Source organism: Odocoileus virginianus, chromosome 3, assembly GCF_023699985.2.
Source record: "Odocoileus virginianus isolate 20LAN1187 ecotype Illinois chromosome 3, Ovbor_1.2, whole genome shotgun sequence".
NCBI lineage: Eukaryota > Metazoa > Chordata > Mammalia > Artiodactyla > Cervidae > Odocoileus > Odocoileus virginianus.
In genome coordinates, this window is record NC_069676.1 from 75,926,558 (window position 1) to 75,952,864 (window position 26,307).

General features: G+C 36.9%; 2 protein-coding genes across 5 annotated transcripts in view; one reads left to right on the top strand and one right to left on the bottom strand.

The window, feature by feature from the left end:
* The window catches only part of MSH3 (mutS homolog 3), a 169,861-nt gene that overhangs the window by 121,057 nt on the left and 22,497 nt on the right, over nt 1–26,307 (top strand). For all 4 annotated transcript variants that reach the window (XM_020875739.2, XM_020875740.2, XM_020875742.2 and 1 more), the window contains exon 20: nt 12,518–12,675. In XM_020875739.2, coding sequence (XP_020731398.2) covers nt 12,518–12,675 — 158 coding nt within the window. The remainder of the gene's footprint in view (nt 1–12,517; nt 12,676–26,307) is intronic.
* Nucleotides 4,899–5,933, bottom strand: LOC139032459 (protein FAM228B-like). Its single transcript, XM_070459615.1, is given in 2 exon segments — nt 4,899–5,366; nt 5,369–5,933. Coding segments are annotated over 2 exon segments (600 nt in total). The 5' UTR covers nt 5,802–5,933; the 3' UTR covers nt 4,899–5,199.

Here is a 26,307-nt window from a genome sequence, read left to right on the forward strand (position 1 = left end):
TAGAGTCACAAAGAGTCAGACACTGTTGATGCGACTGAGCACACACGCACATGTGCTTATTGTCATTGCTGTTTTGTTAATTGCTTTCTGATTGTTTTTGTAGTTTGTCTGTTCTTTTATTATTTTACCTACCTTTGGTTTGATGATTCTTATTTAGTGTTACGCTTGTGTTCCTTTCTCTCTAATTTTTGTGTATTTATTGTAGGATTTTGATTTGTGGTTACCTTGGGGTTTATTTATGTTGCTAGGTTTCTTTAGGCCTTCCTGTTTGTCTCATTGGCTTTCCTAAGGATCAGGGGACTTGTCTTCCTGGTATTGTACTTCAGGGTTGGGGCTCCCAGTATGTGGCTTGACCTGATCACTCCCCAGGAAGGATCCCTTTTCTCTTCTGTGGCCTTTCCCAGGGGCCTCGATCCTGACCTGATGACTTTTCTTCTTTTCCTACCTGATTCTTTGTGATCTTTCTATTTCTTTTTATTGAAGTATAGTTGATTTTCAATGTTTCACATGTACAGCAAAGTGATACAGTTTTTTTTACATCTATCTCTGTATATAGATATATATGTATATCTGTGTGTTTGACTATCTACCGTTATTAATCCTCACCACCTCTTCCCCTTTGGTAACCATAAATTTGTTTTCTGGGTCTGTGAGTCTATTCTGTTTTGTAATAAGTTCATTTGTATCATTTTTGAAGATTCTCTTTATGGATCTTTCTTACAGCTTTGGTTATACGAAGTCTTTTCTGCCAGTCTCTAGTTTATTTTCAGTAAGAATCACTATAAATGTGTTTTTCACATAACATAATCATCAGATATATTGTTAATGATTGAAGGAAACATTAATGGCATTTGAATGTTGTTTTCTGTCACTTCTGTCTTCTGTCTCCTTTCTTCCTGATTCTGAAACAGTGAGTTAAAGAAGGACATTTTGTATAACTGCTTTAAAAAAAAATAATGTTTTTTCCTACTCTTTTTTAAATTAATTTTTTATTGGAATATAGTTGATTTATAGTGTTGTACTAATTTCTGCTCTTCAGCAAAGTGAGTCAGTTATACATACATATGTATCTATGCTTTTTTAGATTCTATTCCCATACAGGCCATTTCATAGTATTGAATAGAGTTCCCCGTGCTATGCATTAGGTTCTTAATAGGTTATCTATTCTATATAGAAGTGTGTATACGTCAGTCCTGATCTTCCAGTTTATCCCGTCCTTCCCCCCGCCGGTAATGACGCATTTGTTTTCTACATCTGTGACTCAACTTCTGTTTTGTAAATAGGTTCATTTGTACTATTTCTTTAGATTCCGCATAAAAATGATATCATATGATATTTGTCTTTGTCTGACTTACGTCACTCAGTATGACAACCTCTGGGTTCATTCACATTTCTACAAATGGCATTATTTTGTTCTTTTTTATGGTGGAGTAACATTTCATTGTATATATATACACTGCATCTTTATCCATTCCTCCAGTGATGGACATTTAGGTTGCTTCCACGCCTTGGCTATCGTAAATAGTTCTGCAGTGAACATTGGTGTGCATGTATCTTGTGGAATTATGATTTTCTCTAGATATTTGGCCATGATTGGGATTGCCGGATCATATGGTAGTTCTATTTTTAGTTTTTTAAGAAACCTTCATACTGTTCTCCATAGTGACTGTATCAGTTCACATTCCCACCAACAGTGTAGGAGGATTCCCTTTCTCCACAACCTCTCCAGCATTTGTTTTCTGTAGACTTTTTTATGGTGGCCATTCTGACTGGTGTGAGGTGGTACCTCATAGTTTTGATTTGTATTTCTCTAACAGTTTTGACCATCTTTTCATGTGCCTGTTGGCTATCTGTATATCTTCTTTGGAGAATGTCTATTTAGGTCTTCTGCCAATTTTTCATTTGTGTTGTTTGTTTTTTGTTACTGAATTGTATGAACTCCTTGTATATTTTGGAAATTAACTCTTATTGGTCACTTTGCAAATATTTTCTCCCATTCTGTGGGTTTTTGTTTCGTTTTGTTGATGGTTTCCTTTGCTGTGCAAAAGCCTTTAAGTTTCATTAGGTCCCATTTGTTTATTTTTGTTTTTGTTACTCTAGGAGGTAGATCAGAAAAGATCTTGCTGTGATTTATGTCAGAAAGTATTCTGCCTATATTCTCCTCCAAGAGTTTTATAGTATCCAGTTTTACATTTAGGTCTTTCATCCATTTTGAGTTCATTTTTGTGTGTGGTATTAGAGAATATTCTAATTTAATTCTTTTATATGTAACTATCCGGTTTTCCCAGCACCGCTTATTGAAGAGACTATCTTCTTTGTATATTCTTGCCTCCTTTGTTATAGATTAATAACATAAAACTCTTCACAGTTTGAATGTCAAGGAAAATCGCTTTTTAAACTGTTTTGTGATACAGAATGTTCCTGTTTCTTTTCCTGTCTCTCATCTTCATTGATTGCACTACTCAGCCTTCAAGGCCCCCAAAATGCTACTGCCTCCTTAAAGCCTTCCCCCTCTGGCCAGAAATAATTTCTTTCTATTCTAGCACTTTCTCTGTTCCTTAAAAAAAAAAATTCTCACCATATACCACTTTTTGGTACATGGGTGTAGTGGGAAAGTGCCTAACCATGATGGGAGAGGTAAATTCAAATCCTACTCTGCTGTTAAGTGTGCTGTCATCTCAGATAGGCCACCGTCCTCACTGGGTCTTGATTTCGTCATCCACAAAGTGCAGGGGTTGGGCTGAGTAACCGCTTGCTCTCAGTGGGATGTAAATTGGAAGGCATGTAGATGTCAGAAAGATTTGGACTTTTATCTTGGTATCTTAGCATGCAGCCTATATTCTCCAGCCTCATTCTCCCCCTTTCTGTTTGAAATGTACCTGGAGTTAAAAGTACAAGAATTTGGCTGAGAGTTTGCCTGGACAGAGCTTTCACTAAGGAGTCTCTTACTGTAACATGCTATTTAAAAAAAATTGTTTATTATGATTATTGGTTGTGCTGGGGCTTCATTGCTGTGCGTGAGCTTTCTCTAGTTGTGGCAAGTAGGGGCTTCTCTTTACTGCAGTGCGTGTCCTTCTCATTGTGATGCCTTCTCTTGTTGCAGAGTAACCAGGCTCTTGGGCTTGGGCTCAATAGTTGTGGGGCTCAGTAGTTGTGGCTCAGGCTTAGTTGCTCCATAGCATGTGAGATCTTCCTGGATCAGGGATCAAACCCATTTTCCCTGCATTGGCAGGTGGATTCTTTACCACTGGACCACCAGGGAAGTCCTCTTACTATAATGTGCCATTGATTGATGTTTTCAGGGAACAAAACACTTTGAAACTGTCAAACTTTTCATCAGTCTGCAACTATTATATAAATAGTTCTACCATGATTCTTTTTAAAGGATGGATGTCAATATCTGTACCTGTCAAGGAAGAAGACAATTTTTGCAGAAAATTAGCTGATATTCAAGTCTTGGAAATTAACATTAGACAACTTTTTTTTCCCCTTCTTTGCATCTCATGACTTCATGGATACTGATTGATCATCACTGTAGTTTATCCAGTGAGGAATACAAGGATACTGGCCCAGAGCTAGGGGAGCACTCCTCCTGTCTAGCAGTGACTGTGATTTCTTTTTTTTCCCCCATTTATTTTTATTAGTTGGAGGCTAATTACTTTACAATATTGTAGTGGTTTTTGCCATACATTGACATGAATCAGCCATGGATTTACGTGTGTCCCCATCCCGATCCCCGCTCCTGCCTCCCTCTCCATCCCATCCCTCTGGGTCTTCCCAGTGCACCAGGCCTGAGCACTTTGACTGTGGTTTCTTGTCACTGAGTGGACCTTCCCTTTGAGACATCTGTCAGGATATTAGCTATTGTAGTAGTTCTGCATTACTGGGCAAGGAACTTGGCTTCTCCAGGGCTTTCTTCCCATGTTACAGGTGAGGAAAGAAAGGCTTGGAGAAGCTAAGTACAAAGAATTGATTTCTGTGTATCAGTTGGCTCTGAAATCAAAAAATTAAAAGCTTTGCTATCCTGTATTGAAGGAGAGATGAAGTATTCAAGTAACATGTACATGAAGATGTGGTTCTAAACAACAGCAGTTTCTGTGTAGTTAAGTGTAGAAGAAAAATGTCATTCCTCTTGAAAATAATAGGAAGTACCAGATTTGCTTATCCATTTTTCACTAACTTAACATGCAATTTAAATCCAAAGGAAAGTAACATTTCTGTCTGTGTAAGTGCCATCATTTCAGTTTAGTTCAGTTCAGTCACTCAGTCATGTCTGACTCTTTGCGACCCCAGGCACACACATGCTTGTTTTACTTATCAAACTCTTCCAGTAAGTTTCACATTTGACTTTTACATTAAGTCTAAGACAAAGTAGCTTTCATTTCCTTTCATTTTTTTCTGTTTCAGATACTCTAGAGCGTGTTGCAACTTTTTTCTTCATGTGGCTTAGTTTTAAGAAACAGTGATTTCAGCATTGAAACATGTATATTATCTAGGGTGAAATGGATAACCAGCTCAGGTTGGGTACATGAGACAAGTGCTCGGGCCTGGTGCACTGGGAAGACCCAGAGGGATCTGGTGGAGAGGGAGGTGGGAGGGGGGACCGGGATGGGGAATACATGTAAATCCATGGCTAATTCATTTCAATGTATGACAAAAACTACTGTAATGATGTAAAGTAATTAGCCTCCAACTAATAAAAATTTAAAAAAAAAAAAAAGAAAGAAACAGTGATTTACAAAAATTGTTACAGTGTTATAATTTGAAGGAATTTCACATTATTTTTTTCTTATTTGGTTAAATTACACAAAATTTGAGTAAGGCCATGATTTCTATTACTCATTCTTACAGATGAAAGATGAGATTATACCTCGTTAATGAGTCATTTCTTTTCTTTTCTTTTTTTTTTTTTTTAAGGCAACAGTATTTTTATTTTATCTCTGAGGCAACATTTAACTCCTGTGGGAAATACATTTGCAATAACTGTCAATATATAGTATGGTCATTTCTTAATTATCATACAGACAATTAGACTCAAAGACAAAGTTCATTGCAGATGCTTTTCTTAGAGAACATTTCTTGAATGCTTTCCTTGGTCCTCAATCTGAGCGCTTCCTGCAGCAGATGGCTTCCTTTGAAGCAGCCTTCTTTTGTGTCCTCTTTGACCAGTCAAGGACCAGGGTGTGTACTCCTTGGTTGCTAAAACCTGCTCCTTTTACAAAATTCACTTTCTATGTAGTTTGGAGGCAGTCTAATCCACTCATTTGGAGTCATTAAATGCCTTGATCTAGAAATTCCTGGGAATCTGGAATGCAGTTTGGCCTTCTCAACCTCTTTAAATTTTTTCATTGTATATATTTTGCCTTCAGAAAATTTGGGTCCTCTTTGTTCGTGTAAAAAGGATCATACTCTTTTGGATCATAATGCTCTATAAATGCATTTCCCTTTTTATTTACATATTTTAAAAAACCATCTAATTCTTCTTGTCTCCTTTTTTTAATCTTCTTATATGAAGTAACTTTTTCTATAATTTTCTTCTGGAGAGGATCTGCCACATGGTCAACCCATCTCTTATACAATATCTCTTTTCTTCTTGCATTTAAGAAGTCATGATGTTTTAAACACTTATCTAATTCCTTAATTATATAATTTTCTTGATATAATATTGATTGAATAGCTGCATCAACATCTTCCTTAGCTAATACCTCCATAAAAGAAAGTGGCTGTGGCTCCAACCATTCTCTTGAGCTCTTGAGCTTGGGAAGCTTGTCAGTTATCAGATCATTCTCATAACTTTTCATTGTGGTAACAAATAACAGATTCCCTAGAAAAACAGCGTGCAGACCCACTTCGCGAGGCCCGCTTCCGCCTTGCGGAGCTCTCTTCTGGCCTCGCCCCCTCCAGCCAACTTCCGCGGTTCATGGCCTCCACGACTGGAATGAAAGTCATTTCATACTGACAAACAGGCAGCATATTAAAAAACAGAGACATTACTTTACCAACAAAGGTCCATATAGTCAAAGCTATGGTTTTTCCAGTAGTCATGTATGGATGTGAGAGTTGGACGATAAGGAAAGCTGAGCACTGAAGAACTGATGCTTTTGAACTGTGGTGTTGGAGAAGACTCTTGAGAGTCCCTTGGACTGCGAGGAGTCAAACCAGTCCATCCTAAAGGAAATCAGTCCTGAATAGTCATTGGAAGGACTGATGCTGAAGCTGAAACTCCAATACTTTGTCTACCTGATGCGAAGCACTGACTCATTTGAAAAGACCCTGATGCTGGGAAAGATCAAAGGCAGGAGAAGGGGACGACAGAGGATGAGATGGTTGGATGGCATCACCAACTCGATGGACGTGAGTTTGAGCAGGTTTTGGGAGTTGGTGATGGACAGGGAAGCCTGGCGAGCTGCAGTCCATGAGGTTGCAAAGAGTCGGACACGACTGAGCGACTGAACTGAACTGACTGAAAGCCAGAAACCGATTCTGTGTTCTAACTACAAATGCTGTTTTCTGTTTATTTTGCTGTATCACTGTAGATCTTATTTATTAAGATATTTGGTTATTAAATTAAGATTTTTTAAGATACTCTGTCAAATTATTGATTCTCTTTGGAAGGAAAAACAGAATTGAAGAATAAATATAATTAGTCTTATTTTTTAAGATGTTAGAAAGAGTAAGGTGTCTACAAGATAAAAGGTGTTCATTTCCCTTTTTCTCATAGCTTCCCTAAATTACTGATTTAAACAAAAATTCAGCTCCCACATTCCCATTGGCCACCCCTAGTGCTCATTGAGTTGGGTAGTTCCGCTTCAGGCAGCTCCATAAACCATGCCTTCATGGGGGACCTTCGCATGGCGGGAGTAACCCTTCTGTGGGCTGTCTCCTTTGTGCTGTATTCTTTCACTTTCCATTATGTGCTTTTCTGTAGTACTTGTTTTTTGTGTAATACACTAACAAGTCCAAATAAGAAAATGTCATCTGAAACTAAATGAACTTTTTGTTAAGTTATACTCGTGTCTTTGTAAGGAGTTACTTGATTGTTCATGATTATCCATGAATAAATAATTAAATCTTAAGATAATTCACTTAAATAACTTTTAACTACCTGATATTTCAAACAAAGGAAAAGGTACAGAAAACAATATAATAGATACTCATTTACCCTTCACTCAAATATCATAAAGACTGACATTTTGTAAAAATTTAGGTTTCTTTTGAAGTGAGTAAAAGATTACACATATAGCTAAGGCCATGTGTAATTAGCTGCCATCTCTTTTCCTCCCCCTTCATCTCCTATCCTCACTGTTATCCTGGTATTATTTATTATCCTTATGGGTGGTTTTTATTCTTTTATTTGATGTAGATGTATCTTAATATGATATAATTATTTTTATATATCCTTAAACTGTACATATATATACCCCAGTGAAAGTTTCTTATTATAGTCTACATTGTAAATAATTGTTTCAATTATTATACAAAGTAGATCAATTCATTTTCCTAATGGTAGACAATTAGACTTTTTCTTTTCTTTTTGTCTATTATGAATACTAACAGTTTTACAGTGAACAGCTTTATAAATGTCCTTTTGAGTGCTTGTATATTTTCCTAGATTTCTATAAGGGGAATCGCTGTGTCATGTAGACCAGTAAATGGGCTCTTTAGCTTCACTAAACATTTCCAAATTGCTGTGCACATTCTTGCCAACATGATATGTAAGCAAACTTTTAAACTTTTTAATAGTATGATGAATGTAAAAATTTATTTCTTAAAAATTATTCCTTCAGAAATTTTCACCACTGATATTTCTTTTTTTATTTTCTCATGTGACTATGAGGAATAGCTTGTAGGTCCCTTGAAAAATGTTGCTGATTGCATTTTCCTTTCCCTGATAAATACTTTTTGGCCTTTGTGTTTCTTTTTTCTATATATAACACATTTATGTCCTTTGCCTATTTTTCCATTGTTTTGATGGTTCTTATAAGTAGGAGCACTACTTCTTTGTTATATGACTTTTCATTTTCTGTTTGGTGACTTCTTTTAATGACAGAGGTTTTAAAAATTTAATCAAACATATTAGTCTTTTCCTGTATGATTTATATTTTTATGTTGCTTATACTATCTTGTCAATAAATTATTCCCTACCTTCATGTCACTAAGTTGTTCTTCCATGTTTTCTTCTAAAAGATTGTTTGCTTTTCATATTTTTTTCTTTCATCCATCTAGATTGATTTAGAGGCTGTGTGAGATTCAAGCCTGACTCTTATTATATGGATACCCAGTTACCCCACCATTTTTTAATTGAACATGGCATCTGTTTTGCTCATTTGTAATCCTAACTCTCACATATACCACGTGCCAGTATAGGTTTGTGTCCAGGCTTTATGTCCAGGCTGTATGTTTGTGTCCATTACTTCTCTGTTTACCTGTTCCAAAAGCAGGACTGCACTGTTAATTACTATAGCTTTACAAAGTCTCTTCTCCCAGCTGTGCTTCTTCAAAGTTGAATTGACTTAACTCTATCAAAGAAATTTCAGAATTAACTTCTACAGTTGTATCACATGGTAGGTTAATTTGTGAGAATGTATTCATTTCCTTTTGAAGATAACCTTTATCGAAACATAACATACAGAATTAGGTACAAATCACAAGTGTATAGCTTAATGAATTTTCACAAAGTGTACCCATTCAAGTATCCAAAACCAGGTCAAGAAATAGAACAATAGCTTGGGAATGAACACATTCTAAAATCTCCACTTGTAGAGTAAGGGAGGGCCTCCCAATAACTCTTTCCCCTCTAAAGGGTAACCACTCTACTAATTTCTTTTACCAAAGAATAATAATTTGGTTACTTTTGTTCTCATTTTTGAGCTTTATGAAACATACAATATATATTCTTTGTGTCTGGCTTCTTTGATTCAACATTGGTTTTATGTGATTCATCCTTTTTTTTTTTGCATATTGCTTATTTATATTGTCATAGAGAATTTCATTGTATAAATATATAACTTTTCTGTTCTCTTGATAAACATTTGAGTTACTTCCACTTTAGTACTGTTATGAAAGTATTGCTGTGAACATTCTTTTACATGTTTTTTTTAAAATAAAAAGTACATCATATACATTTCTGTTGGACATGTAACTAGGAACACAATTGTTCAGATATGTCTATTTTCAGCTTTAGTAGACTCTCCCAAGCAGTTTTCCAAAATAGTATACAATTTACTCCCCTAATAACAGTATATAAAAATTTTAGTTGTCCTACATCTTTGCCAAAGCTTAATACTGACAGTTTTTGGTTTTAACTATAGCCATTTAGTGAAGTAATGTTGTCTCCCTGATTTGGTTTGTGTTTTCTTAATGATTTAAAGTAGACTGTCATCTTAATGTCATTTGTGTTTTTTTCTACTGTCATTAAAATTTTTTTTTTCTACCATTTTTCTTGAAGTTTGTCTTTCTTTTGGTTTGTGGGAGTTATGTACACTGCATTCAAGTCTTTGGGAAATATATAGTTCGTATATCATATATTCTGTAATTCTTTATTCTCTTAGACATCTTTTGATCAATGTTATTGTTGTTGTTCAGTCACTAAGTCATGACCATTTCTCTGTGACCCCATGGACTACAGCATGCCACACTCCCCTGTCCTCCACTATCTCCTGGAGTTGGCTCAAGTTCATGTTCATTGAGTCGGTGATGCTATCTAACCCGTCTTATCCTCTGCCATCCTCTTCTCCTTTTGCCTTCAGTCTTTCTAAGAAGCAGTCTTTTCCAGTGAGTTGGCTCTTTGCATCAGGTGGCCAGAGTGTTGGAGCTTCAGCTTTAGCATCAGTCCTTCCAGTGAATATTCAGGGCTGATTTCCTTTAGAATTGACTGGTTTGATCTCACAGTCCAAGGGACTCTCAAGTGTCTTCTCCAACACCACAGTTCAAAAGCATCAAGCCTTCAAAAGCTTTTATAAATTTGTTTTAAAAGAAACCTTGTTTTTACTGTTTACCTTTTTCAATTTCTTTCAATAATATTTTGTAGTTTTCTCTGTGTATCTTGTTCATTGTATTAGGTTTATTCCTAGATATTTGATTTCTTTTGATACTGTGGTAAATTAGATCATTTAAAAAACTTCCAATTACTTATTGATAAAATGTAGAAATAATGTTTGGCATTTGGATACTGAACTTGTACCTAAAGTGCTTGCTCATTTCATTTGTAGATTCTAATAATTTTCATAGATCACTGGTAACATAGTAATGACATATAGGAATAATGACAGTTTCATTATTCTCTTTCTAATCCTTATACCTTTTGTTTCCTTTCCCTGCATTTTTAAAAATGAATGGATATTTGATTTTGTTATTGTGGTAAATTACATTAATTGGCTTTTGAATATTATACCAACCTTATTTTCCTCAAAAATCCTAAATGGTTTATGTATCTTTGGATTGTCTTATTAATATTTTATTGAGGAGTCTTTTATATGTATTTGTGGATGAAGTTGACCTATAAGTTTTCTTTCTTGTAATGCTCTTGTCAAGTTTTGGTGTCAAGATCATGGTGCCTTTCAGAAATGATTTGGGAAGAGATCCCTCTTGTTCTGTTCTCTAGAATAGTTTTTGTAAGATTGGCACTATTTTTTCTTCAATCGTTCAGTCGTGTCCAACTCTTTCCAACCCCATGGAGTGCAGCACACCAGGCTTCCCTGTCCTTAGTGGGAAAGTTATCTCAAACTTTGGTTTGGGTTTTCTTATTGAAGGACTTTTAATTACAGATTTAAAATCTTTAATATATACTGGATTATGTTCTATTTATTATATTATTTTTATCAATTAAAAAAAAAAACCCTGCTCATTTAATCTGAATTTTCAAAGCATTTCATATGTCAAATGTTTGTTTATAATAGGGCTTATTATTTTTTAACATCTGAAGAAAAATTTTAAAAGTTTTGATCATAAGTTTTATCATTTAGGGCTTCCCTGGTGGCTCAGAGGGTAAAGAATCTGCCTGCAATGTGGGAGACTTGTGAGTTCAGTCCCTGGGTTGGGTAGAGCCCCTGGAGAAAGGATTGACAACCCACTCCAGTACTCTTGCCTGGAGAATTCCATGGACAGAGGAGCCTGGGGGCCTACAGTCCATGGGGTTGCAGAGTCAGACAGGACTGAGAAACTAACACTTTCACCTTTTCAACTTAGAGATGGAATAGGTTTACTTTTTATCTCCTCAATTGTAAGGCTTTGTAATGCTGATACCCCATTATTTGCATGAGGCATCTCAACTCCTCTTGTCTCTTCTCTATTTTTTTCTTTCCTTTCATTGCTAATTATTCTTTTTACCCCTGTCATACCTTTTGGTTCCTCATGACTTCTCATTTACGGTCCCCAGTGCCTTGTAGCTTCGTTCTGCCTTTCTTATCAACCTGTGCTCTGGGTATCAGTTGACTGATCCTCTCCATGGTTCTTGGGGCTTCTCCAGTGGCTCAGTGGTGAAGAATCTGCCTGCAATGCAGGAGCCACAGGAGACAAGGGTTCCACCCGTGGGTCAGGAAGATCCCCGGAGGAGCTCATGGCAGTCCACTCCAGTATTCTTGCCTGGAAAATCCTCTGAACAGAGGAGCCTTGTGGGTTATATATAGTCCATGGGGGCTCTAAGAGTCAGCCACGACTGAAGTGACTGAGCATGCACACACGCACTCCACGGTTCTCAAGTTCAACTCCCAAGAGATGATTTGATGAGCCTAGTTTCAGAAGACGTTTATGTCATCTCTTAGGCTGTTGATCAGTTATGGATTGGCTACTCTTGACCAGGCAGGGATTACCAAGGGCGTTGTGTTCACATAGTAAAGCAAGTGGATGCCTAAGGCTGACTCCTCTGTAGAGGACTGCAGTTGGATGGTTCCTCTTAGGATATACTTGGCAAGTACTAAAATTGTTTAATGCAGGTAAGTTCTAGAAATTAAATCACAGCAAGTATTGCAGCTTTTCTGCCTTTTTCACTTACTCTGGTGAAATGCCAGTGAGTAGTTAAATGCTGATAAAATTGATACCTAGAATTTGGTATTATCAATCTCTCTACTATCGATATTAAAATCTATAACTGAAAATACCATGTGCTACCAATTCAGATTAGGCCTTCTGCTGTTAGATATATAATACCTATAATTTTCAAGATGGGCATATGGAAATTGATAGATTTTAAATGTAAGTAATATAAAAGACATTCATAAGCAGATTAATGATTATTTAAAGAGAAAACCATAGGAATTATCTTATCTAGGTTGATGCTTGTTATTTCCTTTTTTATACTCCAAAACAACCTTGAGTGCTGCTGAGAATTCACTGTTCTATAATATCACAGTTCACATTGAAGACAGTGAGCTTCTTTCCCTTTGTGATGCTTAATGGGTGACATTTAAATACCACAGCATAATCTTTGCCTAATACATTCCCATTTATGGAATAAATTATAGATATTATATAGAAGTCCCTCTGGTACAATAAGTGAAATTGCTTTTTAATTTTCTAGGGGGATTCGGAGAGAGTCATGATAATTACTGGACCAAACATGGGTGGAAAAAGCTCGTACATAAAACAGGTTGCATTGATTACTGTCATGGCTCAGATTGGCTCCTATGTACCTGCAGAGGAAGCAACAATTGGAGTTGTGGATGGCATTTTCACAAGGTAAAAACACGAATTCTATTTGAATATATTTCTGATAATAAATCAAGACCACATTGTTACATGAATTTTCTTACATACATATTTAGTTGAACAGATTTGCTGTGTAGGATTTTGCTATTTAGAATTTAGTAGTTTAAAGAAATCACTTCATCATGAAAGTAATATCAGAAGACACCTAGAAGATCATTTTATCCAGTAGTTTCCAAGTTGTTTTTAGTTACTGAGCTCTTCCTTTAAAGGAAACCATGTGTAGAAGATCAAAATTTAATTAGTTAAAAGCATATCTGCTCTTCCTTAATCAGAGGTAGAGAGTTTGGAGACTTGGTTTCTAGGCTCTGTAGAAAAGTCTGCTATCCATGTTTTATAGGTGGTCTACCCTCCTTGTTTTATAGATGGGGTACTGAGAACAGACTGGAAAAGGCACTGGCCCAAGATAATTTAATTCATATTCCTTTTTGCTCTAAGGACATAACATGAGGCTAAGACTTACCCTCAACATATAAACCTAAATTGCATGCCATATTTAGAATATAGGTGAAATATCCTGGTCCCATGGGTTAACATTCATAGTTTAATCTACTTATTCAGATTTATGAGTTCTTAAAGTATTATTTATACTTTCTACATCACTGACTCGATGGGCATGAGTTTGAGTAAAGTCTGGGAGTTGGTGATGGACAGGGAGGCCTGGCATGCTGCAATTCATGGGGTCGCAAAGAGTCGGACACGACTGAGCGACTGAACTGAACCGAACTGAACTGAACACTTAATTTTTAGAAAAAAGTAAATATAGTCTATAACACATAGTCAAAGTATGTCTATAGAGTATCTGATTTATTTTCCTGCTTATTTAACATTTGACCCTTGAACACATCAGAATATATCACATGCTAATGTTCATGTATTTGAATAGACATTAGAATAGTTTAAAGCTTGGTTTTATATTTAAGAATGAGCAAAAGCAAAGCAACTTAAATTCTGTTTTATGCCATGTCACCAAACGAATGTTATTTTGATTTTCATATATTTGTAAATTAACTAGGCTTCCCTGATAGCTCAGTTGGTAAAGAATCCGCCTTCAATGCAGGAGATGTTGGTTCAATTCCTGGGTTGGGAAGATTCCCTGGAGAAGGGATAGGCTACCCACTCCAGTATTCTGGCCTAGAGAGTTCCATGGACTGCATAATCAATGGGGTCACAAAGAGTCAAACATGACTGTCTTTCACTTTCAAGAAATTAAAAAAATCTTTCTTTAGTTTTAAAAATTATAATTAATTTTCTGTTTCCTAAGAAAAATATACTGAATATTTTATTTTGGTTACAATATTAGGGAGAGTGACAGAGAAATTTTATTAGGAGAAAAAAGATATAAAGAAGGGAAACTAAAAACAAAGAGAAAAAATATCTTGGCCCATGTAAGGTAATTTGTCTGGAAGAAAATCTAGTTAGCAGAATATCAGGAGTATTTTTATACACAAGTAATAGAAAAGAAAATAGGTTTCACTTTTCTCATTGAACAAAAAGGCCTGAAGTAGGTGGCCACTTCTGGTGTTTTAGTGGCTGTACAGTTTTGTTGTCTTCTCCTAATAGTTGCAAGATAGTTACTGTGAATCTAGACATCACGTTGATATTCGCGTGAGGAAAAAGGGAAAAGGAATGCAAAGACTTCTGTTTTTCAGGAAGTCCATACCTTTTTGGAAGCTTCCGAGAAAGTTTCACTTATATTTCACTAACCAGAACTGTGTCTCATGGCGATAATTATAAGGGAAACGAATTATGAATTTGATTTTGTCTAGTTTTATAATAGAGTTAGGTAAGGGACAGGGTGTTCAGGAATAGATTCAGAGGTAACCAGAAAATAGTTTCTGCCACAAGGAATGAATTCAGTGATAACAACAGCTAACCTTTATGATAATAACATATTTATAATATTAATAACATTCTTATCGATGAATAGACACTGTTCTGTGTACATAAAATATTTATATAAGGTACACGAGAGCAAACACAATAAGCCTTCTGAAAGAGGGCAACGCATATTAATTTCAACAAACTTGGATATTTATCCATTCGTTTTCATTTGTTCGTTCATCCAACGTATACTAACTTGACATCTAACATGACAAGCACTCGGAATACAAAGCAACCATAGTTTCTGTTCCCATGAAGTTTACCTGATGGAGAAGATTAGCGTAAACCAAAAAATCATATAAAGAAATGTAAAATTGCAGATATGACAAGTCTACAAAGGTTGTGTACAAGAGGCTATGACTGCCTGTGGTACTGGGATCTGATCTGGTCACGAAGGTCAGGGGAAGGCTCCCTTTAGCAAGTGACGTGTGTGTGAAGGAGGAGTTAAATTGAAGAAAGAGCATTTCAGACCAAGGAAGCAGCATGTGCAAAGTTCTTTCACATTAAAACAAACAAACACATAGACAGTAGATTGAATGGTTGCTCTCTAGGGCAGCACGATTTTCAATGAAGATATGAAGATGAAGACAATAGGCAAGTTACACAGAGTGTAGGCCACGTTAGGAGTTTGTGTAAAAGCCGTGGGAGACCGCTGAAAGGCTTGGCGTGATCACCTCCACACTGGCTGCAGTGCAGAAGGTGTTTGGAGAAAGGATACAGTTGATCAGACCAATGTTATCAGTAGGCCCTTGCAGTGGCCTTGGTGAGAGCTATAAGTAGTTTGAACTGGGTTTGTAGTGTTAAAATGGAAAGGAGTCATAATTGAAAGGCAGTTAGAAGATAAATCAACAGGACTTGACAGATAGGTATGAGGCTGAGATAAATAAATGGAGTTTTCAGAGATGAGAGTAGTTTGTGCATCTGGTTGGAGAATGGTGGCATTTACTGGAAGAGGATGATTTTTTTTCATGGATCCTGACTTTAGTTTTGTTTTTAATTTTATTGGAGTATGGTTGATTTACAATGTTGCTAGTTTCAGGTGGACAGCAAAGTGCTTCAGTTATAGACATACACATATTCATTCTTTTTCAGATTCTTTAGCCATATAGGTTATTATTGAATATTGAGTAGAGTTCCTTGTACTATATAGTAGGTCCTTGTTGGTTATTTATTTATATATAGTAGTGTGTGTATGTTAATCCCAGGCTCCTAGTTTATCCCTCTCCCCAGGTTTCCTGTTTGGTAACCATAAGTTTGTTTTTGAAATCTGTGATTCAGTTTCTATTTTGTAAATATGTTCATATGTATCATTTTTTAAAAATTAGATTCTACATATGGGTGATATCTTGATAGTTGTCTTCCTCTGCCTGGCTTATTTCACTTAGTATAATAATCTCTAGGTCCATCCATGGTGCAGCAAATGGCCTTATTTCATTCTTTTTTTTTTTTTTCCATTTATTTTTATTAGTTGGAGGCTAATTACTTTACAACATTGCAGTTGTTTTTGTCATACATTGAAATGAATTAGCCACGAATTTACATGTATTCCCCATCCTGGTCTTATTTCATTCTTTTTGATGACTGAGTATTGACTTTATGTTTGTGTGCAGTAGGTAGAAACACTCTTAGACCTTAAGAAAGCTGTCATGTAGTCAGTTGAATATAAAATTTGAGTTCAGAGGGAGAGATGAAAGGTATCAATATAGATTTGTTGTGAGATATCTTTGTGTAAGTGGGAGTGAAATCCTGGGTGTGAATGGGATCCTGTTGGCAGAGAGTAAAGTAAAGAAGACAGTGTTCCAAGACTGAGCCTTAAAACTGCCAACATGTCATGGCTGAGCAAGAAGAATAAGCTTGAAAATACAACAGAGGAAGAGTAGCCAGAGAGGTAGGGAAAAAACCAGGACATCACAGTATCATGGGAGCATGGGGAAAGTGCTTCAAGGAAGAAATGGTCTACAGTAGTTGAATGAGATGAAGCCTCAGAAGTCCACCTTGGTTTTAGCAAAATGGATGTAACTAGTGCCCTTTGCAAGAACTGTTATGTTTGGGTGGTGGAAGGTTATAACTTTTAACCCTCCAGTTATAGAGGGTTCAACAGTAAGTGAGAGGTTAGGAAATAGAGTTAGTAGACGATGCTGGAGCAGATTAGGAAGAGGAGGTGAGAAATCCAGTAAGGGACTTGTTTTGTTTTTGAGTGGTAGACTTGAACATGTTTAAGAGGGATGTCCAGTGGGGTATGTTTATGTCCATGAATTTATGATTCTAAAAAAAGATGCATTGGTCACCTTGGAGGATATTAGAATGAATTCATGATATTTAAAACAAGAAGTCATTAACCACTTTGGAGAATGAGAATTTAAAGATAAAGGGGAGGTGGGAGGGGAGATCAGGATGGGGAATACATGTAAATCCATGGCTGATTCATGTCAGTGTATGACAAAAACCACTACAATATTGTAAAGTAATTAGCCTCCAACTGATAAAAAAAAAAAAAAAAGATAAAGGGGAGAATCAAGCAGCTACCATGTCTTTCCAAAAAGATAATGAGAAGAATCTTCCCTTTATAGCAGTGCTCCAGCTAGCAAAGAGGTAATAGTGGAATTAGAATATCACCCCCCTCTTTTTTTTTTTCAATCTCTAATGTCATTATACATCTAGGCAATAATTAGAAATGGCTGCTAATGTCTTGAAAAGAGAGACAACCAAACATTAGGTAAAAGTTTGTAACACAAGCTATGAAATCAGGGCAAACAAATCAAATCTAAATCTATTTGGATCTCTAGATCTGTTTGAAACAGAGAGTGATACTGGTCTTTTATACTGAATGATTGAGCACAGCTTTAAAACACTAGTTAATTAGCAAACTTAACTGTGAATCAGTCAAAGAAGTAAAGAAGTAAATAGATTATAAAGATTTAAACACATACATATGGAACATTCTTTTATGCTTTACCCTTTAAGTAGCCGTTGTTTCATGGACCTCAAGGTCATGTTTATATTGGCAGAAGCAGTCTGCCATGGGCCATGAGTGTCTCTGCATGTACCTGCTGAGTGTACCAAGAAAACCATATTTCTCCCTACCTAGGCTTTTGTCAGGGGTGGACTTGAAGTAAGCAATATTGAGAGAAAAGGTGACATCTCCCCTCAATGAGGAAGCTGGCTTCTGTTTGTTGTACAAGTAGTCAATCCTTAAGCTTGGTGTTTCTGCTTGATTAATGACCCACTGCATGCACAGTATCTGCATCCATGGTGAGCCCTTTGCCTTCTCCCTACGGGACTTAACAGCTGATGCAAACCAACATGGGTAATAAGTCCTTTGTCTCTGACTCAGGATTTTTGTATCTTTTGACAGCACCCATGAAACAGTGCTGGGTTAACTTGACGTAAATAGAATAAAACCCAAGACTTTGCCCAGTTCTGGATGGGTCACTAGGATTCTCTTATCTCTTGATAATATCAACCTAGACAGCATATTAAAAAGCAGTGACATTACTTTGCCAACAGAGGGCCATCTAGTCACGACTGTGGTTTTTCCAGTGGTCATGTATGGATGAGAGTTGGAGTTTATGTATGTAGTATATGTATGGAGAGTTGGACTATAAAGAAAGCTTGAGTGCCGAAGAATTGATGCTTTTGAATTGTGGTGTTGAAGAAGACTCTTGAGAGTCCCTTGGACTTCAAGGAGATCCAACCAGTCCATCCTAAAGGAGATCAGTCCTGGGTGTTCATTGGAAGGACTGATGCTGAAGCTGAAGCTCCAATACTTTGGCCACCTGATGCGAAGAGCTGACTCATTGGCTAAGACCCTGATGCTGGGAAGGATTGAAGGCAGGAGGAGAAGGGGATGACAGAGGATGAGATGGCTGGATGGCATCACCAACTCAATGGACATTAGTTTGGGTAAACTCCAGGAGTTGGTGATGGACAGGGAGGCCTGGCGTGCTGCGGTCCATGGGGTAGCAAAGAGTCGGACATGACTGAGTGACTGAACTGAACTGGCCTGAAGATGTAAATAGATAGGTTAGTATCGGGAAAGGATGGAAGCTTTAGAGCCAGAAAATATAGGTATTTCCATACAAATTAACCAATTTCTTGACCATGCGCTAGTTACTTCACCTGGGGCCTTGAAAGAAGTATGGTGTCCTTTTATTTAAAGAAAAAAAAAAAAAAAGATGTGTTATAATTGAGTACAAATCCCACTTTTCCACTTAACAACTGTGTGACCTTTACTAAATTACTTGACTTTTCAGTGTTTCAGTTTTATCACCTATAAAAATGGAGATTATACTGCTTAAATCATAGATTATTGTGAGAAATAAAAATTAAGTATGTAAAGTACCTGGCATATAATAGGTGCTCAGTAAATTTGAGTTTTGTTCCTTCTTCTAGAGTCTGTCATTAGTATTTTGGATTTTAAAGTCTGTCTTCATATGTATGTTAGTGTAGCGCTCCTTTTCTAAACTTAGGATCAGGTCTGACACCTATAGAACAAAAGTTTGATAATATCAGCTTTATAGACTTTGAGAATATTTAAAAGGATGTGAAACCACTATGAATTTCTGGTCTTAGTTGTTATCCTTGAAAGACATTAACCAAGTATAACCCCCCTGGCATTTACTCTTTTGAAACTCTCAGGATGTAAAACAGCTAAGAATCCTTGACCCAGAGGCTCCAGCCCCACAGAGTGGAGTGGTGGTGGACCCATTCCTCTTGGGATTCAGGAAGTAGCTGACACGGTGGGTGTTCACGTGAGATGTGAGCTGCTTCTTCTGCATTGATGATGGCGTGAAGGCGTGCCTGGACCTCAGGAACCAGGGGCAGCCTTAAGGAACTAGAGTAGTGACCAGTCACTGCGTAAGAGAATACCTGAGCTTTAAACCTTGCCAACACTGAATTCGTTGTTTCAGTATACAACAGCAAAGTCGCTTCAGTCGTGTCTGATTCTTTGTGATGCTATGGACTGTAGCCCACCCAGGCTGTCTGTTCATGTGATTCTGTAGGCAAGAATACCAGAGTGGATTGCCATGCCCTCCTCCTGGGGATCATCCCGACTCAGAGATCAAACCCATGTCTCTTGTGTTTCCTGCATTGACAGGTGGGTTCTTTAGCACTAGCACCACCTGGGAAGCCCAGTAGATTAGTATTCATTTTGAGTTAACTCCTTTAAACACATTAGTTTATTCAGCTACTTGAAGATGCATTTTATTAGTTACCTGGTCTTGGTGGACCCATCCAGAGGTAGTATTACATAAAAGAATATTTTTTAAAAAATACATGAAAAAGAGCTGGTTACAGAGCCTGGCATTCGGTATGATTCCACTTTTGTATGAGAAATTATATATGTAAATATATGCAGTGCAAACCATCTAGATAGAAGGCTGTATTCCAAAATCATTGTGAAGGATATGGCATTATGGTGACTTTTTTCCTTTGGCTTATGAATATATTCTAAATTCTGAAATAAACATGTAATTAAGTAAATACCTCCCCAACCCCCCAATTAAGGGTAGCATCAGTCAAAATGAGATGTTTCCTAGGAGTCTACTGAATTGTGTATTTGATTGTTGTCTGGGAATACTTTTTTCCTAGGATAAACTTTTCTTCCTAACTCAGTTGCCTGGAATTTGGGGTTTGAAGCTTTAAAGCTTCCCAGCAACGTATCAGATCTTACGTTTCCAAAGTTTTAACCGAACCTCTAAATAGCGCTAGTTCTTCCTAGGAATTGATGGCTTTCTGTCAGATCAGTATAACTGGTGTTTTTGATTTTCATAACAGAAACACTGCCATCTGCATATTTAACATCTCTGAGTTTTTAACCCTTGTGTACCTTGGATTCTTTTTAATGGAGCTTTTAAAATATGTTGGTACTGGACCCTAACCTCAGGGGTTCTAATTTGGGGTGGGGTCTGGAAGTTGAATTTTTCATGTGTCCAGATGGTTTTGAAGGTGGCCAAGATTGAGACACATTTCCCCAAGCCCTTGCTAGAGAGTTCTGTTGATTAATTATAAAGTAATAGAAACTTCTTACGAAAACTGCGATGTAATGGGGTATAAAGTGAGATGTTTACCTTCTCCTCAGGCCAGCATCTGTTTATGGTTCTTTATACAACTTTCTGCAAATTTACAAGTATACATAAGTCTTCTCTTTTTAAAATGTTAGTGTTAGTTGCTCAGTTGTGTCCGATTATTTGCAACCCCAAGGACTATAACCGCCAGGCTCCTCTGTTCATGGGATCCTCCAGACAAGAATACTGGAGTGGGTAGCTATCGCCTTCTCCAAGGGATCTTCCCAACCCAGGAATTGAACCCAGGTCTCCTGCATTGTAGGTGGATTCTTTACCATCTGAGCTACCAGGAAAATCCAATTATATTGATACTATTCATTATTGTTATGTAGCTTGCTTTTATTTCCTAATTTGTGGAGGAACTGAGTTGCTTGTCAGTTCATACGGATTAGAGTCACACTGTCATTGGCTGCTGTGTGTCTACCATGCAGAGGTTCCTTGAACTCTTCAGCTTCTGGAAGCTCCATCTGGGATGCACTGCTCTAGTAGAAAGGACCCTGTCCCCTGTCCATTCCTTGTCCTCACCTTCTGTTCTTGTTACCATTGGAAAGGAGTCTGTGTGGACCATGTTCAGTTGTATCCCTAGGAATTTGAATTTTTACTAGGGTATGGTTTAATATTATTCGCTCACATTTTTCGTTTATTTATTATGAAATTGTTCAGACATATTGCAATCCCCTATGTAACTTTCACCCTACTAAAGAAATGAAGCATTGCCCATACAGCTAAACCCATAGTCCCATTACTCTCCACTCCATCCTAAAGTAACCGCCCTTTTTGACTGGTTTTTACCCCATGAATTTCTCTGTATTTTTACAATATAGATATGTTTTGAAACAATACACAGAATTATTTGGCATGTTTTTAAGCTTCTTTAAGTGGCTTTCCCCCCCTCAGTGTTTTATTTATGAACTTCATTGTTATGGATCCATATAATTCTAGTTCACTCGTTTTTCCCTAATTATGGTAGTCCATTGTATGCATGGGGCTTCCTTGGTGGCTCACACAGTGAAGCGTCTGCCTGCAATGCGGGAGACCCGGATTCAGTCCCTGGGTCAGGAAGATCCCCTGGAGAAGGAAATGGCAACCCACTCCAGTACTCTTGCCTGGAAAATTCCATGGATGGAGGAACCTGGTGGGCTACGGTCCATGGGGTTGCAAAGAGTTGGTCACGACTGAGTGACTTCACTTCATTGTATGCATGTACCATAGTTTATCCATTTTTCTTTATTAATATCTAATATCCAAATTGGTTGCAAATATCAAAAGTGCTGATACTTGTCTTACACACATGTAGTATACAAGTGAGTTTGCTGATTCTGGACTTTTTCTAGGAGTGGGATGGTAGATTATAAGGAAAGTCCATCTGTCTTGGTCTTCAAGGAGGCTGGACCAGTTTAGAATCCCATCAGCAGTGCATAAAATTTTTCCTGATGTTTTAAAATGAATTAGAATAAGAATACCCATTTAATGATGTTTCTCTGTATTCTCTAAAATTGCTCTTAAAGACATTTTCATTCCTGTTACTTAATGTGTTTTACATAAAGTACCATCTGATAAATCACTTTTTATTAATGCTGAGGAATTTTTTTTTTCTCTTCATGTGCATACACTGCCTGTTTACAAAGAGATTTGAAGCAATTTGTTATTAACCTTCCCTAACAAACCGCCAGGCCTCTTGTTTTCAGCCATGGCTTCTTCCTCTTTAATTACTTTTTGTGTTGATTGCCAGGAAGGCAAGAGCTAAATTCAAGGCAGAAATGTGGAAACAAATTCGGGGTTTGTTTTTCCCCTTCTCTTCTTACATGGGACTATTTCTCCCATGAGTACTTCTATAGCATGATTCTGAGAACAGCTGTATCAGAATCAGAGATTCTTGTTAAAAATGCTACTTTCTCATAAGACCTGTCGCAGACCTATTATATTGGAATCTTTGGCCTGAGACCCTAAACTTAGCATTTTAAAAGCTCATGCTATATTTGCTGTTCAAATTTGAGAATCTGCTGTATGGCTTGTAATATTACTTTCCTATTCATTGTAACTCTTCTGTTATAAATACATTATTATTCCAAATCACTTCAAATCTTTCTTGTGCTCAATGGAAAAAATAATAAAATCTAACATATATGCATGACATGTGGCTCCAGGCTGTATGTTTAAATTGGTTATTTTTGCACTATTAATTGGATATTTACAACACTAGGTATAAATTCATGTTTTGCATAAATATTTATTGAGTACCTACTATGTGCTATGCTATAAGAAGAATAAACAAATGCATGAAAAGCTATAAACAAGAGGCTTTGGGATGAATGTTGTAACCTCATATGAACCTTTCTCTGAATAAGAAGCATTTTTTAAAAATAGAATTTTGACAAACATATTCATTTGGCCATAATTGGTATATTTATATCAGTGTATTGTGATATATGTATTCATCAGTGAAATATTTCTAGACATTTATTTCCAAGGATCATTAACATCTTTGTGTGTATCACTGAATTAAGATCTATTTTTTGTTATGCTGATAAATGCAAACTTAAACCTCATTCAGTGCTTTAAACTTAGTAATTAAGTTTTAGAAAAGCAATGAATTATTGTCTAGTTTTAAAATAAAACAATTGGCTTCTCTCAGCATAATTTATGTCTATTTGTGTCAGTTAAATGTTGGTAGAAATGGGTATTTACATTAAGTGGCCCCTGCTTAGTAATTTTCATGCCACACTTCCCATGTAAACTCTTTCTTATGGCCCCCAGCTTCAGCAATGCTGTGTAATCAGAATGGCTCCAGTGTGTTTATTTTGAGAGTGAATTTGAAGGTCTTCAGATGCTTAAATTAAATTATCTTAAATGTTTGCTTTTGGCTGTGTGGATGATAACTGGTCTGTTTGCCCAATTTAGTTTAATTCAGGACATATTGATTGAGGACATACTGTGGAGTATTTATACTTTATTAAAAAATATATATCCTTGTTGAATAGAAAGAAAACATCTTGAGTCAGTATGTGTTTGTCTGCTGCTGCTGCTAAGTCGCTTCAGTCGTGTCCGACTCCGTGCGACCCCATAGACGGCAGCCCACCCTCCTCCATCCCTGGGATTCTCCAGGCAAGAATACTGGAGTGTTTGTCTAGTTGGTAGTAGATACTAGCACTAAAAACCACATTATATTTTACTTTTAAATGAGTGGGCTGTTGAGAATTTTATTGGCATCAGAAATGTTACCTTATGAGTGTCTCTCTGGTTTATTTAGCTCCTATAGCTTTGTCTGCCCAGCAGGAGATATCTCACTTCATCTTTTTGATGGGAAGTGGTTGTATGAATTTAATGCTTCAGAGTCACCTGAGGGTTTGATTTGGTTTAGTTTTAAGTGCAGATTCCAGGAATGTCCCGGAAATGTAGATTCTCTGGAGATTCAAGTGTTACCAGTATTATGAAGGAGATTTTTGGACTCTATAATTAAGAACCCCTGCTTAGGTCTTCTCCTTCTTTAACTGTGTACCTTTGGTTTTTTTTTTTTGTTTGTTTTGTTTTTTTACTGAGCTATATGAGCTATTTGTATATTTTGGAAATCAATCCCTTGTCAATCACATCATGTGCAAATATTTTCTTGTATTTTGTAGGTTGTCTTTTCATTTTGCTTACAGTTTCCTTTGTTGTGCAAAAGCTTTTAAGTTTTTAGGTCCCATTTGTTTATTTTTGGTTTTATTTTTGTTACTCTAAGAGATGTGTCTAGAAAGATATTGCTGCAGTTTATGTCAAAGAATGTCCTGCCTATGTTATGTTTCCCTCTAGGAGTTTTGTAGTATTTGGTTCTGCATTTAGGTCTTTAACCATTTTGAGTTTATTTTTGTATATGGTATTGGACTTCCTGGTGGCTCAGATAGTAAAGCGTCTGCCTACAATGTGGGAGACCTGGCTTCAATCCCTGGGTCAGGAATATCCCCTGGAGAAGGAAATGGCAACCCACTCCAGTACTCTTGCCTGGAAAATCCCATAGACGGAGGAGCCTGGTAGGCTACAGTCCTTGGGGTCCCAAAGAGTTGGACACAGCTGATATGGTATTAGAAAATGTTCCAATTTCAGTCTTTTCAATTCTTTTAAATATAATGATCCAATTTCCCCAGCACAACTTATTGAAGAGACTGTCTTTTCTCCTTTGTGTATTCTTGCTTCCTTTGTCATAGATTAATTGACCATAGTAGGTGCATGGGTTTATTTCTGAGCTTCCTACTGTGTTCCATTGATTATGTATCTGTTTTTGGTGCCAGTACCATACTATTTTGATTACCATAGCTTTGTACTATAATTTAAAGCCAGGTAGCCTGATTCTTCCAGCTCCGTTTTTCTTTCTCAAGATTGCTTTGGCTATTTGGAATCTTTAGTATTTCTATAAAATTTAAAAAAAAATTTTGTTCCAGTTCTGTGAAAAATGCAGTTGGTAATTTGATAGGGATTACATTGAATCTATAGACATTTCTCCAAAGAAAACGTAGAGATGGCCAACAGGCACATGAAAAAATTCTTGGTCTTGCTAATTATAAGAGAAATACAGATCAAAACTACAATGAGGTATCACCTCACTCCAGTCAGAAGGGCCATAATCAAAAAGTCTACTAATAATAAGTGCTGAAGAGGGTGTTGGAAATAAAGGAACCCTCCTACACGGTTGGTGGGAATGTAAATTGGCACTGCCAGTATGGAGAACAATATGGAGTTCTTTAAAAAAACTAAAAAATAGCATTGCCGTATCATCCAACAATCCCCCTCCTGGGTGTGTATCTGGACAGAGGTATAATTCGGAAAGATACATGCACCCCAGTGTTCATAGCAGCACTATTTACATAGCCAAGATGTGGAAGCAACCTAAATGTCCATTGGCAGATGACTGGATAAAGACGTATGTGCACAATGGAATATAACTCAGCCATAAAAAAGAATGAAATAGTGTCATTTGCAGCAACAGGGATGGACCTAGAGATTATCATGCTCAGTGAAGTAAGCCAGACAGAGAAAGAAGAATATCATATGATATTGTTTATATTGGAGTCTTAAAAAAAACATACAGTTGAACTTGTTTACAAAACAGAAACAGACCTGCAGACATAAAAAGCACATTTATGGTTACCAAAAGGGAAAGGAAGAGGGGATAAATTTGGAGGTTGGGATTAACATTTACATACCACTATATATAAAATAGATAGCCAGCAAGGACCTACTGTATAGTACAGAGAATTCTAAAAAATATTTTGTGATAACCTGTAAGTGAAAAGAATCTGAAAAAGAATACACACAAACACACATATATCTGAATCATTGTGTTGTACACCTGAAACTAACACAGCATTGTGAATCAGCTATTTATTGTTGTTTAGTCGCTCCATTGTGTCTGACTCTTTTGTGACCCCATGGACTGTAGTCCGCCAGACTCCTCTGTCCGTGGGATTTCCCAGGCAAGAATACTGGGAAATACTGCCATTTCGCCCTCCAGGGGATCTTCCCAACTCAGGGATTGAACCCCCATCTCCCTGTGTCCTACGCTGCAGGTGGATTTCTGCCACTGAGCCACTTGGGGAAGCCCTCTACACTTACATTTTTTTAAAATAAAATATTCTTTAAAAAAGAACCTCTGCAAGCAACTCAGAAACATATCCAG